The sequence below is a fragment of the Lynx rufus genome, unplaced genomic scaffold (genome assembly GCF_022079265.1).
Source record: "Lynx rufus isolate CCGP_SWC_20201006 ecotype Redwood Valley unplaced genomic scaffold, mLynRuf1.p SCAF_30, whole genome shotgun sequence".
Taxonomy (NCBI): Eukaryota; Metazoa; Chordata; class Mammalia; order Carnivora; family Felidae; genus Lynx; species Lynx rufus.
In genome coordinates, this window is record NW_025814846.1 from 8476098 (window position 1) to 8493852 (window position 17755).

The 17755-nt window shown below is 36.6% G+C and overlaps 1 protein-coding gene across 2 annotated transcripts in view; it reads left to right on the top strand.

Annotated features, from left to right (window-relative positions):
* ARHGEF9 (Cdc42 guanine nucleotide exchange factor 9) overlaps positions 1 to 17755 on the top strand; it is a 133941-nt gene that overhangs the window by 47818 nt on the left and 68368 nt on the right. For both annotated transcript variants that reach the window (XM_047092575.1, XM_047092577.1), the window contains exon 3: positions 7821 to 8000. In XM_047092575.1, the coding sequence (XP_046948531.1) occupies positions 7821 to 8000 (180 nt within the window). The remainder of the gene's footprint in view (positions 1 to 7820; positions 8001 to 17755) is intronic.

Below are 17755 nucleotides of genomic sequence, written 5' to 3' on the forward strand. Positions count from 1 at the left end.
TATATACACACACACACACATATATACATATATATATGTATACATACACACACACACACATATATATATATATATATATATATATATATATATATATAAAATCATACATCTTCTCTATGCATTCATTGGTCAATAGGTATTTGGGCTCTCTCAATTGTTTGGCTATTGTACTGTTGATAGTTCTATGTCTTTTTTGTTTGTTTATTTATTTATTTTAGACAGAAAACAAGCAGGGGTGGGCCAGAGAGAGGGAGAAAGAGAATCCCAAGCAGGCAGCATGCTGTCAATGCAGAGCCCAATGTGGAGCTTGGTCTCACGGATCATGAGATCATGACCTGAGCCAATATCTAGAGTTGATGCTTGACTGACTGAGCCACCCAGGCACCTCAGAAAATGCTATGTGTTTTGATTGGAGTATTTACTCCACTTACAAAATAATTTTGGTATATATGTATTAATTGTCATTTTATTACTTGTTTTGTCATTGTTTCCGGATATTCTTTCTCACCCTTTCTTGTCTTTGTCACTTTTCGTCTGTCCTTTGCACTCAAAGAGTCCCCTTAATATTTCTTGCAGGGATGATTTACTGGTCAGGAACTCCTTTAGTTTTTGTTTGTTCGGGAAGGTCTTTATCTCTCTTTCTATTCTGAATGCTAGCCTTGCTGGAAAGAGTATTCTTGGGTGCAGACTTCCTCATTCAGCATGTACTGTATCATGCCACCTCCATCTAGCTTGCCAAAGTTCTTTTGACAGATATCCACCTAGCCTTATTGGTCTTCCCTTGTAAGTTCTTTTGTCTTGCTGCTTTTAAGAATTTTTCCTTATCAGTATATTTTGCAAATTTAATTACAATATGTCATGGTGTTGACCTGCTTTTGTTGATTTGATGGGAGTTCTCAGTGCCTCCTCTATCTGAATGTCTGTTTCCTTCCCTAGGTTAGGTACATTTTTAGCTATTATTTGCTCAAATAAATTTTCTTCCCCCATTTCTCTGTCTTCTGGAACTCCTATAATACAGATGTTATACTGTTTGATGGTGTCACTGAGTTCCCTGTGTATTCTCCTGTAGCATAATTCTTTCTTTCTTTTGTTCAGCTTCATTATTTTCCATTATTTTGTCTTCTGTATCACTAATTAATTCCTCTGCATTTCCAGCCTGCTGTTCATCACATCAAATCTGTGTCTAATCTCAGTTATTGGATTTTTCATTTCTGACAGATTGCTTTTTAAATCTTTTATCTCTGCAGTAAGTGTCTCCCTAAAGTCTTCCATTCTTTTCTTAAGCCCAGTGAGTATCCTTATGATAGTTGCTTTAAATTCTCCATCAGTCATGTTACTTGTATCTGTTTCACTTAGATCTCTGTCGATGGACTTCTTCTACTCTCTCATTTGGGATAAATTTCACTGTCATGGTATTTTATCTAAGTCTCTGTCTAATTCTCTGGGTTAGAGGAGCTAGATATGTTTACTGCTCCTGAAAATAATGATTTCAAGACATGTAGGGGCTTGGTGCTTCAGTGAATGTCTCTTGTGTGTGCTTCATGCCCTCTGCTGTTGTCTTCTTTAAATATTTTTATTTATTTTTGAGAGAGAGACAGAGCACAAGGGGGGAGGGGCAGAGAGAGATACGGAGACACAGAATCAGAAGCAGGCTTCAGGCTCTGAGCTGTCAGCACAGAGCCCAACGTGAGGCTTGATCTCATGAACTGTGAGATCATGACCTGGGCTGAAGTCGGGTGTGTAACTGACTGAGCCACCCAGGTGCCCCTGTTGTCTTTTGACTATTCTATCTCTCAGGCCAGTCATCTGCAGAGGCTCTCCTTGCCTGCTTTGGACAGTGTTTAGTCCTTGGCTTGAATGTGGCTAGTTTTAACTAGGTGTTCTCTGGTCTGCTTGTGAAACGATACCTGATACTACTTGCATGAGTACTGAGGCACTACAGAACTTTCTGGTTGGGAGACATGGTCTGATCAGGGATTTGTTCTGGTCTTCTGGGGGAGGGGCCTGCTGCACTGGGACTGAGGCAAGTTTGACTGAAAAAGAACATCCCTCCAGAGCACGGGAGTATGGAACTTAGTGTAAGCAACTTAGGCAGCCAGTATCTGCACTGGGCTGCTTCTGGAAAGTGGCTGTTTCAGTCAGAGTGGCCAAAATGAACAAATCAGGAGACTATAGATGCTGGAGAGGATGTGGAGAAACGGGAACCCTCTTGCACTGTTGGTGGGAATGCAAACTGGTGCAGCCGCTCTGGAAAGCAGTATGGAGGTTCCTCAGAAAGTTAAAAATAGACCTACCCTATGACCCAGCAATAGCACTGCTAGGAATTTATCCAAGGGATACAGGAGTACTGATGCATAGGGGCACTTGTACCCCAATGTTCATAGCAGCACTCTCAACAATAGCCAAATTATGGAAAGAGCCTAAATGTCCATCAACTAATGAATGGATAAAGAAATTGTGGTATATATACACAATGGAATACTATGTGGCAATGAGAAAAAATGAAATATGGCCTTTTGTAGCAACGTGGATGGAACTGGAGAGTGTAATGCTAAGTGAAATAAGCCATACAGAGAAAGACAGATACCATATGGTTTCACTCTTATGTGGATCCTGAGAAACTTAACAGGAACCCATGGGGGAGGGGAAGGAAAAAAAAAAAAGAGGTTAGAGTGGGAGAGAGCCAAAGCATAAGAGAATGTTAAAAACTGAGAACAAACTGAGGGTTGATGGGGGGTGGGAGGGAGGGGAGGGTGGGTGATGGGTATTGAGGAGGGCACCTTTTGGGATGAGCACTGGGTGTTGTATGGAAACCAATTTGTCAATAAATTTCATATATATAAAAAAAAATAAAAAAAATAAAAACCAGCAAGTATTCTCAAAAAAAAAAAAATAAATCTTTCAGCATCCAGTAAATAAAAAAAAAAAAAAAAGAAAGTGGCTGTTTGTTTATGCTGAGGGTCAGAGGAGGGAAATGTGTCCTTTATTCCCAGAGAGGCAACTCCATGGAAGCTGCCTCTCAGATAGGAACACAGAGAAGAGCCAATAATCTTCCTGTGTGCCCCAGGTATTTTTCAGATAGTTTCCATGCTGTCTGCCTCTGGGTTTTTGCCTGCTTTCTCTCCAGGAGTAGGACAGTGCCCTCCTGGCTCTATCCCAGCCATGTTTGCTGGCCTTTAAAACTCCAGGGTTTAAATGTCTTATGCCCATTTCTTAACTGGATTATTTGTTTTTTAAGTGTTGAGCTTGATAACTTTTTATAGATTGTGGATATTAACTCTTTATCAGATATTTCATTTGCAAATATCTTCTCCCATTCCAAAGAATGCCTTATAGTTTTGTTGATTATTTCCTTTGCTGTGCACAAGCTTTTTATATTGAATAGACATTTTTTTTCAAAGAAGACATCCAGATGACACATGAAAAGATGCTCAACATCAGTCTTCATCAGGGAAATACAAATCAAAACCATGATGAGATACCACCTCACAAATGTCAGAATGGCTAAAATTAACAACACAGAAAACAACAGATAGTGGCAAGGATGTGGAGAAAGGGGAACCCTCTTCTACTGTTATTGAGAATCCAAACTAGTGCAGCCACTCTGGAAAATAGTATGTAGGTTGCTCAAGAAGTTAAAAATAGCACTACGCTATGACCTAGCAATTGCACTGCTAGGTATTTACCTAACGGATACAAAAATACTTATTTGAAGGGGCACATGCACCCTGATGTTTATAGTAGCATTACCAACAATAGTCAAAGTATGAAAAGAGCCCAAGTATCCATCGACTGACAAATGGATAAAGATTAAGTGGTATGTATATGCAATCGAATATTACTCAGCCATCAAATAGAATGAGATCTTGCCTTTTGCAACAATGTGAATGGAATGTATTATGATAAGCAAAATAAGTCAGTCAGAGAAAGACAAATGCCATATGATTATACTCATATGTGGAATTAAAGAAACAAAATAGATGAATGCAGGGGAAGGGAAAAAGAGAGAGAGAGGGAAACAAACCATAAGAGACACATAAGAATGGAGAACAAACTCAGGGTTGTTGGTGGGATATGTGTGGGTGGATGGCTAAATGGGTGATGGGCATTAAGGAGGGCATTAGTTATGATGAGGACTGGGTGTTACATGTAAGTGATAAATCACTAAATTCTACTCCTGTAACTAATATTACACTGTATGTTAATTAACTAGAATGTAAATAAAAATTTGAAAAAGAAACAAACAGACCCAAAAACTACAACACAAAATAAAACTCCAGGCTTTGGTCTGGGCAGGGTTTTGTGCTCGTCTTCTGCAAGAGGGGCCTGCTTCACTGAGACTGAGGCAAGATTGACCAAGAAGGGTGGTCCCACCGGAGCACAGGGGTGTGAGACTCAGTGTAATCAAGTTAGGCAGCCAGTGTCAGTTCCTTGTTGCCTCTGGCAGGTGGCACTGCATTTATTCTGAGTTGCAGAGGAGTGAAATGGTGCCAGCCAGCTCCTTTCTTCCTGGAAAAGGTGTCTCAGTGAATTCTGCCTCTCAGAGAAGCTCCAAGAAGAGGGGATAATCTCCCCACTGTGTGCCCCAGGTGTTCTTCAAATCACTGTTTCCATGCCTTCTGCCCTGAGTTGTTTGTTTGCCTCCCTTCTCTCCAGGAGCAGGGCAGTGCTCTCCAGGCTCTATCCTAGCCAAGCCTGCTGACCTTTAAAACTCCAGGCCTTTAGTCCCAGTGGTTGCAAGAACTCACAAAACTCAGCCCCTCTCATTCTCCAAGCCAATGTCTTTGAGGAAACATTCTCCTTGTGCATTCTCCTGTGTGCTCTACTCTCTCTCACCTTTCTCTGCAACCATGGCTCCCTCCCCTCCACAGCACCTGCAGTCTGGTTTTCCCCTAAACCATGTCTCCATACTTTCTACTTTCTTTGATGTGGCCTCTTCTTTCCCTTTAGTTGTGGAGTTTGTTTTGTCAGTCTTCAGATTGATTTCTGGGCGTATTTAGGATGATTTGATAATTATCTAGTTGTGTTCATGGGATGAGAGGAGCCTATGGTCCTCCTACTCTGCCACCATCTTCCCTCTCCTTTTTAGCCAGGCTTCTAATCATATTTAATAGCTATATGATATTCCATCAAGCTAAATGCATCAAAACATATTTATATCTGACATTCACTTTTTAAAAATTTATTTAAATTCAAGTTAGTTAACATACAGTGTAATATTGGTTTCAGGAGTAGAACCCAGTGATTCAGCACTTACATATAACATCCAGTCTCATCCCAACAAGTGCCCTACTTAATGCCCATAATCCATTTAGTCCATCCCCCCACTTTCCTCCCCTCCAGCAACCCTCAGTTTGTTCTCTTATTGACTCTCTGTAAGAGTCTCTTATGCTTTGCCTCCTTCTCTGTTTTTATCTTTTTTCCCTTCCCTTTCCTTATGTTCATCTGTTGTGTTTCTTAAATTCCACATATATGTGAAATAATATGATATTTGTCTTTCTCTGACTTATTTCACTTAACATAATACACTCTAGTTCCATCCATGTCATTGAAAATGGAAAAAAAATCATTCCTTTTGATTGCCAATATGCAATCAATTGCATTACTAGGTATTTATCCAAAGGATACAAAAATGCTGATTCGAAGGGGCACATACACCCCAATGTTTATAGCAGTGCTATTGACAATATCCAAATTATGGAAAGAACCCAAATGTCCATCAACTGATAAATACTACAGGAGTAGATAAAGAAGGTGTGGTATATATACACTTTTAAGAAAAAAAGTTGACAAAACACTCTAGGGTTTCACCATCCTATGGGCAGTTACATTTCTCTTCCTATATAACTAATAGTCCCTTGCTACAACATATATGATAGAAAATTATGTCCTTGATAATGGCAATAAATTGCATATTTAGGGAATTAGGAAGCTGTACTGATGTATCTATCAGTTCTTTCTTTCTCAGAACCCACTTTTTTCCCTTTTCATTTCTGTTATATTCCATACTGACGCTGAGATCTAGCATCCCTGATGCACTTTGGGGATGTGATAGTTATTTGTTATCTTCCTGAGACCTTTCAAACAGGATCAATGAACAAAACTATTAAGTATTTTCTGAACTTTCTTCTCGGGGGTTGAATGAGCTGTCCAGCATGGCTTCTTATGTCTCCCAATGTGGTTACTCACCAATACCTACTACTTATCCAGAAATGACATGCTGAAGTGACATTGTTACCATTTTTTTTTCCAGCTGTGCTCAGAGGCCTACCTTAGGGAGAAAACTGGGAGGAAATCGCTGCCCCTTTGCCTAATGTTGGAATGGAACTGCTTTCCCTTCTCCACTATAGCTAAGACACTTCCAAAGGTGATAGGGTGAGAGAGAGGAGGTGAGATGGGGGAGAGAAAGGAAGGAGACAAAAACAAGCAAATGCTGGGAGTTACATATTAGGCAGGGAGTTTATTTCTCTATCTCTTAGTCAAGGAATGATTTCTAGAGAGGCAGAATTTTGGGAGCTATTTCAATAAAGGGATTAGCACTAAAAGGGTATTCTGGAAATAGAAGGCATCTTCTTCCTGGCCAGGAATTGGATATGAATGAATGCAGGACAACTTGAGCATGTCAATCAAAGAGAGCAACAGCCATTAGTTAAATAAATGTCAACACAGGCACAGACTATTAACCTACAAATTGTTGAATGACAGTATTTAATGGCTAAATTGGAAGGTGAGAAGTGATCACAGAAGTGAGATTTTGTTAGAGGTTGTAAAAGGCATTGAAGCCAGGGATGAGGATCTTCATGGAATATGCCTAGATGAATGGTTTTATTGGAAGCTGTGTTAAGGGGAGACAAAGTGGAGCTGTAGACAGTTGTTAGTGACTACAACATTCCTCATTAGGAGCTCAACACTTAAGATGTTACAAAAATCACGTTTAGCATTTAGATGAAAGCAAATCACCATAATTTAGTCTCACCAAGAACATTTAATGCTAATGATTTCTGATGAGGGTAGTGGCCATCAAAATTTTACATCAGTTGGTTCAGAATGGAAGATGGTGGCTGCTTGTTTTTCCTTTTTTTTTCCTTTCATTTTACCCTGACTTACAATGTGCCCTGAGGCTGGTTGTGTTACATTAGTGCTCTCTTATCAGAATCTTTTTCATTGATTCTACCCTATCATCAATGACTAGCTATATTAATTCATCTATTTATTCATGAATGTGTGTTGAATGCTAACTCTGTTAAAAACACCATGCCTGGGCATTTGTGGACTTGTTGGCCAAGTTCATCCCGATGATCTTTCCTGGTCAGCTATCTTAGATGGCTAAGAAATTCTCTTCAAGGAATGGTTTGGTTTTGTTAATTCTTATTCCCTGTTGGGAAGTTTCCTGACTTGGCCTGTGTTTCCAAATTGTCAATGTTATTAATGCATTTTGGATTGGTCCTATAAAAATAAGACTTTTGAGATATGAATGGATCTAGCTAAATCTATAACTACTAAAATAGTAAAAAATGTTTGTGCTTAATCAGGTTCTGAGAAAGGGCCTTATGACTTTTGGGGTTAGAATGGTGGGAAAAGCTCTATACTCTGGATTCTGCACTCTGAAGAACTTTCCTTGCGATCCAACTTCCCTAATTACTCACTGGTACAGTAGCTTCATTCTCTCAACCTCCATTTATTTCCTCATATGAAAAATGGAAATGATTATTCCTTGTCTATTTCATAGAACAGTAATGAATCTTCTCCGTGCATAATAAATGGTAAAGCCCTCGAGGAGTCAGGAACATCCTCATACTGGGCTTTTCCTTTGTGTGCAGGGCTACCTGAAGCAATGCCGGAAGAGAAGAGACATGTTCAGCGATGAGCAACTGAAGGTGATCTTTGGGAATATTGAAGACATCTACAGGTTTCAGATGGGCTTCGTGAGAGACCTGGAGAAACAGTACAACAATGATGACCCCCACCTGAGCGAGATAGGACCCTGCTTCCTGGAGCACGTAAGCATCTTCCCCCATGGGGATGGTTTTGAGAGAGGTTAGGAAGAAATGGAAGGAGTGTCTGAATTTTCTGGTCCTGCTCAGCTTCTTTGTCCTATGGTGATGGATAGATACTTTTAACCCTGATGTAACCCCATTGCCAGGGTATGAGGACTTAGGAAGGGCACTGTGATTTGGCCTAGGACTCTTTCTTTACCATGCATTTCTCTCCTTCAAGACAGCTACAAGTAGGATTTTCTTCATCTTATTTTTTATGTACCTGTTGGGTTCAGTTTCTGTGGGACCCACTATTTTGAAAGAAACTCTGAACATATTCACTGCATGGAAAATCCAGGAATCTGAGAAATATAGTCAGCATGAAAGTAGGCCCCTTCAAGGCATTTAGAGAGGTAAGGTACTCTAAAGTAGAGGAAGTGAGAAGTGTAGGAAAAGGGGCCATGTGACTTAGAGGAAGGAGAACTAGGAAATAGGAAAGCAAGGATTTGATTCCTGTGTCTGTAATGACAGTCTATGTAACTTTGGATAAGGCCCTTAACTTCTTTGGGCTTCCTCATCTGGAATATAAGAAGACTTCGTTGTATACTTCTATGGTTCTGTAACATCTTTTGGGTCTCATTTACAGGTGACTTAGTTGTTTTGACAATTCTCTTTTTTTTATAAAGTATTGGTTTCTAAAGAGGTAATAACATGATTAAAAATTCAAATGACACGTAAAAGTGTGCAGTTAGAAGTAAATCATTTTGTAAATGCTCCTGCTTTGCTTATGGCAATGTTCATTGGGGGATTATCCTTAAGACCACTCTTATGGTCAGTGATTTTCTAGAAGGAATCAGCATATACTCATACTCATGATTGTGATTTATATAGATAAAATATCCAAAGAAAAATACTCATATACTCATACTCATACTCATGATTGTGATTTATATGGATAAAAGATCCAAAGAAAAATCAACAAAAGGAAAAAGCACATGGGGCAAAGTCTGGAGGGATCTAGGTACAAGCTTCCAAGAGACCTCTCCCAGTGGAATCACAGAGGATACACTCAATTCCTCTTGCAATGAGTTGTCACAATACATATGAATGTTTTCTACCAGAGAAACTCATTAGGGACTCAGTACCCAAGATTTTTATAGGGGACTGGTCATGTAGGCATGTTCTGTTTAGAATGTACCAAAGTTCCAGGCTCCCAAAATAGAAGCAGGTGTTCAGTATAAACCACATTGTTTATACAAACAGTTTAAGCACAGTGAGCTACTCTTGCCAGGGAATGGTGAGAACCCTCTTGAGATCCAAGTTCCAAGATACCAGTCAAGAGCCAAGCATCCAAGCAGGCCTTTCTAAGAATAGTAATCTCAGGTCTGAAAAATTAACTTTTTCTGCACAGTATTTTAAATGGTCTAGCTATTTCAGGAAATACCTTGGCAGTATATATCAAAGTTAAACATGTGTATGATGTCGTGTTTCCATTCCTGAATATATATCCCAGGGAAATTCTTATAGAGGTTGGAGCATTTGCAAGGCTGTAGATTGAATGGCAGTATTGTATGTGGTGGAGTGCAAATGGAAGCAAATTAAATATTTACCATCAGGGGATTAATAAGAAATATATAGAGGATGCTTACTGTGGGTATTGTGTTGCAAGAAGCAACAGGCTAGATGTATGTACATTATAGCAACAAACAACAGACTTGATGTATGTATCTTATAGCAATGTGTATAGACATCATAAGCATAGTGTTGCTTGTGAAAGTGGAATATAGAATAGTGGTTTTCATTTGGAGCCTTCTCTGTGCATTATAGTGTGTTTAACAGGATTCCTGTTCTTTACCCACTGAATGCCAGTAGCACCCTACCACCACCGAGTTGTGACAACCAAAAATGTCTCCAGACGTTGTCAAATGTCCCGTGGGGAACAAAAAGTACCACTGATCTGTGGAAGTGATTACATGCTTTTACCCTTAAATCTATTAAAGTGGTTAATTTGGATTGACTAATTTTTGTATGTTAAATGAACATTGTATTGCTGGGATAAACTCTACATACACATGGTATATTATCATTCTTTTACATGTTAGTTTGCCTTTTTTTAAAAAAAATTGGATTTACCTTTTTATTATTCAGTTCTGCAGTGTCATTTTAAAAAAGTTTATTAATTTTGAGAGAGACAGAGACAGTGCGAGTGGGGGAAGGGCAGAGAGAGAGGGAGACCTAGAATCCTAAGCAGGCTCTGCACAGTTAGTGCAGAGCCCAACACAGGGCTCGAACTCATGAAATCATGAGATTGTGACCTGAGTCAAAACCAAGAGTCAGATGCTTAACCGACTGAGCCACCTAGGCACCCCTACAAGGTCTTTTTTTTTTTATCAGCTTTGTTTAGGTGTAATTTATATACACTAAGATTCACCAATTTTTAGCATATAATTTGGTGAATTTTAATAAATGTATATGGCTGTGTAACTACCATCATAATCAAGATATAAAACATTTCTGTAACTTCATCAAGTTCTCTTATTCTCCCTTTGTAGCCAATCTCTGCTCCCATACCTGGCCCTTGGTAAACACTGATCTGCTTTCTGTTACAATAATTTTACTATTTCTACAGTGTCATATAAATGGAATAATACAGTAATAATATTTGTGCTTAGCTTCTTTTACTTAACAAAATGACTTTGATATCATCCATGTTGTTGCATGTATCAGTAGTTGGTTCTTTTTTTATTATTTAGTAATATTCCATTGTATGAATACACCACCCATTCACCAGTGCATTCCAGGATATCTGGGTTGTTTAGTAGATTGTTTCCATCTGTGGGATCACTCTTTTTCATGATAGGTGTGTTTTTCTTTTTCTTTTCTTTTCTTTTCTTTTCTTTTTATTCTTTTTTAAAAAGCCATTCTAATAGGTGTGTAGTGGTATTTCATTGTGATTTTAATTTGTACTTTCCTAATGACTAATGATGTTAAACATTTTCACATGTGATTATTTGCCATCTGTATAAAATCTTTGGTGAAATATCTGTCCATGTCTTTTGCCCACTTCTAAATAGGTTGTTTGTTTTCTTATTGTTCAGTTTTGAGAGATTTTTAATTTATTATTTATAAGTTGTTAGATATGTGATTTGCAAAGATTGTCTACCATTTTGTGGTGTATCCTTTCATTTTTTTGAGTGTCTTTGAAAAGCATAAACTTCTAATTTTGCTGAAATTCAGTTTATCACTTTTTTCTTTAATGGTTCATGTGGTTTGTATCTTATTTTAGAACACATTGCTTAACCCAGGGTCACAAAGATTTTCTCCTGTTTTCTTAAAGAAGTTGTGTAGTTTTGTTTATTATATCTAGGTATATGATCTTTTTTGAGGTAATTTTTATATATGGTGCAAAATAATGGTTGAGGTTAATTTGTTTCCATATAGATATCTAGTTGTTTCAGCACCACTTGAAACAACTTAATTTCTCTATTGAATTACTTGGACACATTGGTCAAAAGTCAATCATATACATGTGGGTCTACTTTTAGGTACATTATTGTGTTCCAGTAATCTATGCGAGTATTCATATACAAATACCATGCTATTATTTATTGTTGTTGCTGTTTTTAATTAAGATATAATTAACATATAACATACTAGTTTCATATGTACAGCATAATTATTTGCTATTTGTATGTATTGCAAAATGATCACCAAAAAATGATCACAATAAATTTAGCTAATGTCTATCACCATACATAGGTTAAAAAAAAATTCTCACACTGTCTTGATTAAGGTAGCTTCATAGCAAGTCTTAAAAGCATATAGTGTTAGTACTCCATATTCATTCTTCTTCCAAACAACTTTGGCTATTTTAGGTGATTTGTATTTCTATATAAATGTATATCATCACAAGGAATAATTTTTTCTCTTCTCTTTATTGTAAGTATATGAGATGATGGATATTAACCTATTTGTAATTATTTCACAACATATATAAATCAAAACATCATGCTATTCCCCTTAAACTTATTCAAGTACATATTTAAATAAACTTATGAACTTAAAGTTATAAAATACATACATCCATATTTTCTCTGTAAAACAGGGGGAAAATCAGCTTGCTAAGTTCTACCAACCAACAAAAACCTTGTCAGCATTTTCATTAGGATTAAATTAAATCTGTAGATCAGTTTTGGGAAAATTTGTAGGCTTTCACTCCATGAACAAATATCAATCTATCTAAGTCTTCTATAATTTCTTCTAGCATTGTTTCTGTTTTTTATTGTATAAATCTTGACCTTATTTTTAGAAATCAACTTCTAGGTGGTTTGTTTTTTTTTTTTGCTGCTACTGTAAAGAGTATTTTTATTTCAATGTCCTGTAGTTTGTTGCTATGAGATATAAATACACTTGATTTTTGTATAGTGACATTGAATCCTGACACATTAGTGAATTTAATAATTGGTTATAGTATTTTTTGTAGATTTCTTAGGATTTATAAACATACAGTTGCATCCTGTCATTTCCTTTTTTTCTTCCAAGATTTTATTTAAATTCAAGTTAGTTAACATATAGTATAGTATTGGTTTCAGGAGTAGAATTTAGTGATCATCATTTATATATAACACCCACTGCTCATCATGAGTGCCCTCAAAATGCCTATCACCATTTATCCAGTCTCCCCACCCACCTCCGCTCCAGCAACCCTCAATTTGTACTTTATAGTTAAGGATCTCTTATGGTTTGCCTCCTTCTCTGCTTTTATCTTTTTTAAAATGTTTACTTATTTATTTTGAGAGAGAGAGCAAGTGAGAAGGGGAGGGACAAAGAGGGAAAGAGAATCCCAAGCAGGCCCTGTACTTCTAGCACAGAGCCCCATGCGGGGCTCAATCTCAAAAACCATGAGATCATGACCTGAGCCAAAATCAAGAGTCATATTCTTAACTGACTAAGCTACCCAGGTGCCCCTCTCTGCTTTTATCTTATTTTATTTTCCTTCCCCTCACTTACATGCATCTGTTTGCTTTCTTAAATTTCACATATAAGTGAAATCATATGATAGTTGTCTTTCACTGACTTATTTTGCTTAGCATAATACACTCTAGTGCACCTAGCATAATACACCTCATTGCAAATGACAAGATTTCATTATTTTTAAAAATTTTTCTTTAATGTTTATTTATTTTTGAGAGAGAGAGAGAGAGAGAGAGAGAGAGAGCACGAGCAGAGGAGGGGCAGAAAGAGAGGGAGATACAGAATCTGAAGCAGGCTCCAGTCTCTGAGCTGTCAGCACAGAGCCCAACATGGGGCTTGAACTCACAGCCATGAGTTCATGATCTGAGCCAAAGTTGGACACTTAACTGAACCACCCAGGCTCAAGATTTTCTTTTTGATAGCTGAATAATATCCCATTGTGTGTGTGTGTGTGTGTGTGTGTGTGTGTGCGCACACGTGTATACACACCATGTCTTCTTTATCCATTCATCATGTCCTTTCTGAACAAAGGTAGTTTATTTCTTCATTTTATTTTTTTTTTGTTTTTTTATTTTTGAGTATAGTTGACACACAATGCTATATTAGTTTTATTTCCTCATTTTCTTTTTTCTTTAATTTTTTTTATCATTTATTTATTATTGAGAGACAGAGCATGAGTATGGGAGGGGCAGAGTGAGGGGGAGAGACAGAATCTGAAGCAGGCTCCAAACTCTGAGCTGTCAGCAGAGACCAAAGCAGGGCTCAAACTCACAAAGCATGAAATCATGACCTAAGCCGAAGTCGGACACTTAACCAACTGAGCCACCTATGCACCCCATATTTCCTCATTTTCAATCTACTTGCCTTCTCTTTTATTATTGCACAGGTGAAATGGTAAAACAAGACATCTTTTGTTCTGTACTTGATCTTAGGCACAAGTATTCAGTAATTCAACATTGAGAATGATATTAGCTTTAGGTTTTCATGGTTGACCTTATGATATTGGGGATATTTCTTTCTATTCCTAATTTTCTGGTAGCTTTTATCATATATGTGTTTTTCTAAATGATTATTATATATCTACCTAAGTGAACATATGATTTTTCATTTATTCCTTTAATGTAGTGTATTGGGTTGGGATCAACCCCTCTTAATCATGGTATATCATACTTTCAATATACTGATTTGCTTGTTTTTGTTTTTTTTTTTAAACTACATTGCTTGCCCTGAACAGGTGAGAGACAAACAAATATTGGATAATGAAAACAGAGAACTCAGTGACTCCATGAAATGAACTGATATTTGTATTATAGAGCTCTCAGAAGAAGAGAGTGAAAGGGGGAAGAAAATATATTTGAAGAAATAATAGCTGAAAAATTCCTGAATCTAGGGAAGGAAAGAGAGATCCAGATTTAGGAGGCACTGAGATTCTTTCAACAAATTTAACCTAAGGAGATCCACACCAAGACACATAGTAATTAAAACGGTAAAAAGTAGTTATAAAGAAAGGATTTTAAATGCTGCAAAAGAAAAGAAGACAGCTACATGCAAAGGAAAACTCATAAGGCTGTCACAAGAGTTTTTCAGAAATCCTCCAGACCAGATGGACATGGTCAAAATATTGAAAATGCTGAAAGAAAACAATTATCAGTCAAGAATATTTTATCTAGCAAGGCTATCATTCAGAACTGAAGGAGGGATAAAGTTTCTCAGACAAACAAAAGTTAAAAGAACTCATGTTCATTAAACCAGCCCTACAAGAAATATTAAGGAGGATTTTGTGAGCGGAAACCACAAACCAAAACTAAGAGTATAAAAAACAGGAAGCACAAAAGAAAAAAAAAGTATATGTATCTGTAGAAATCAACTAAGAGAAGCACAAAATAAAAGGTAATAAAATATAATACAAAATATCTGAAATGGTAAGGGGAGAGTAGTAAATAATGAGTCCAAAATTAAGCAACCCTCTGCTTAATATAGATTTCTATATGCAGATGTTATATATAAGCTAAATGGCAACTACAAATCAAAAATTGGTAATAGATATGCAAATAATAGAGTAAGGAATCCAAGTATATCACTAAAGAAAACTAGAAAATTATGAAAGAGAGAAAGAGAAGAAAGGATGAGAGAGAAGCTACAAAAACAACCATAAAACAAGTAGCAAAATGGCAATAAATGCATATTTATGAATAATTACTTTGAATGTAAAAGGACTAAATGCTCCAATCTAAAGATGGGGTCACAGAAGTGATAAAAAAAAAAGATGCATCTATATGCTGCCTACAAGAGACTCATTTAGACCTGAAGATCTGCAGATTGAAAGTGAGGGTATGAAGAAACATTTATCAGGCAAATGGATTTAAAAAAAAAACCCAGAGTAGCAATACCTATATTGGACAACATAGATTTCAAAAAAATCTATAAAAGAAACAAAGAAAGATAATATATAATCCTAATGGGGACAACCTACCAAGAAGATATAAGAATTGCAAATACATATGCACCCAACATGGAGCACTCAAATACATAATGAACTTAATAATGAACATAAAGGAACTAATTGATACTAATGCAATAATAGTAGGGTACTTTAATATCCCACTTAAATATTCTGAAACTCTTCATTCAACCAGAAAATCAATAAGAAAAGAGTGGCTTTGAATGACACACAGGACCAGATTAATGTAACAGATATATTTAGAACATTCCATCCTAAAAGCAGCAGAATACACATATTTATCAAGTACACAGAGGACATTGTCCAAATAGATCACATACTAGGTTACAAATCAGGCCTTAAGAAATACAAAAAGATTGAGATTATATCATACATCTTTTCTGACCAAAAAGATATGAAACTTGAACTCAACTAAAAGAAAAAAATTGGAGAGACCACAAATACATGAAGGTTAAAGAACACCATACTAAAGAATGAATGGGTCAGTCAGGAAATTTAAGAAGAAATACAAAAATGCATGGAAACAAATGAAAATGAAAACACTATGGCCCAAAACCTTGGCATGCAGGAAAAATGGTCATCAGAGGGGAGTGTATAGCAATGCAGGCCTACTTCAAGAAGCAAGAAAAATTTCAAATACACAACCTAGCCTTATACCTAAAGCATCTAGAAAAATAACAAAGCCTAAAGCAAGCAGAAAGGAAATAATACAGATTAAGGCATAAAAAAATGACATACAAACAAACAAACAAAAAACCAGAACAGATCAATGAAACCAGGTGTTGGTTCTTTGAAAAAAATAATAAAATTGATAAACACATCACCAGACTTATCAAAAAGAGAAAGGAGCCAAATAGATAAAATTACAAATAAGAGAAGAGATCACAACCAACACCACAGAAATATAGACAATTATAATTTTATGAAAAATTATATACTAACAAATGGACAACCTGTAAGAAATAGATAAATTCCTAGAAATTTAAACTGCCAAAACTGAAACAAGAAGAAATAGAAAACTTGACCAGATAACCAGCAAAGAAATCAGTAATAAAAAATTTTCCAAAAAGCAAAAGTATAGGGCCAGATGGCTTCACAGGAGAATTCTACCCCACCATGTTGGATCCCCCTCCACTACCAAAGTTGTAAAGAAGAGTAAGTACCTATTCTGAAACTGTTCAAAAGAGTAGAAATGGAAGAAAAACTTAAAAACTCATTCTGCAAGGCCAGCATTACCTTGATTCCCAAAGCAAAACCCCACTAATAAAGAGAACTACAGGCCAATATCCCTGATGAACATGGATGCAAACATTTTCAACGAGATACTAACAAATTGAATCCAACAGTACATTTAAAGAATCATTCACCATAATCAACTGGGATTTATTCCTGGCTTGCAAGTGTGGTTCAATATTTGAAAACCAATCAATATGAATAAAAGATGAGATAAGAACCACATGACCCTCTCAATAGATGCAGATAAAACATTTGACAAAGTACAACATCCATCCTTGATAAAAACCCTCAACTAAGTAGGGATAGAGGGAAGATACCTCAACATCATAAAGGCCATATGCAAAAGACCCACAGCTAATATGGTCCTCATTGTGGAAAAACAGAACTTTTCCTCTACAATTGGGAACAAGACTGCAATGTCCACTTTGACCACTGTTATTTATAGTACTGGACATTCTAGTCTCAGTAATCAGATAACAAAAGCAAATGAAAGGCATCCAAATGGCAAGACAGAAACCAAATTTTCACTGTTTTCAGACAACATGATACTCTGTGTAGAAAATCCAAAGGACTCTACAAAAACTTTGTGAGAACTGATATATGAATTTAGCTAAGTCACAGGATACAAAATCAATGTACATAAATCTGTTGCATTTCTATACACAAATAACAAAGCAGCAGAAAGAGAAATCAAGGAATCAACCCCATTTACAATTTCACCAAAACCTTAAGATACCTAGGAATAAACCTAGCCAAAGAGGTCAGAGATATTTACTCCAAAAACTGTGAAACACTGATGGAAGAAAGTGGTGGTGAGACAAAGAAATGGAAAACCATTCCATGCTCATGAATGAACAAATATTGTAAAAATGTCTATAGTACACAAAGCAATCTACAATTTTTATGGAATCCCTATCAAAGTGCCAACAGCATTCTTCACAGAGCTAGAACAAACGATCCAAAATTTTGCATGGAACCACAAAAGACCTCGAACAGCAATGCAATTCTGAAAAAACAAAAGCAAAGCCATAGGCATCACAATTTTGAACTTCAAGGTACGTTACAAAGCTGTAGTCATCAAAACAGTATTGTACTGGCAAAAAAAAAA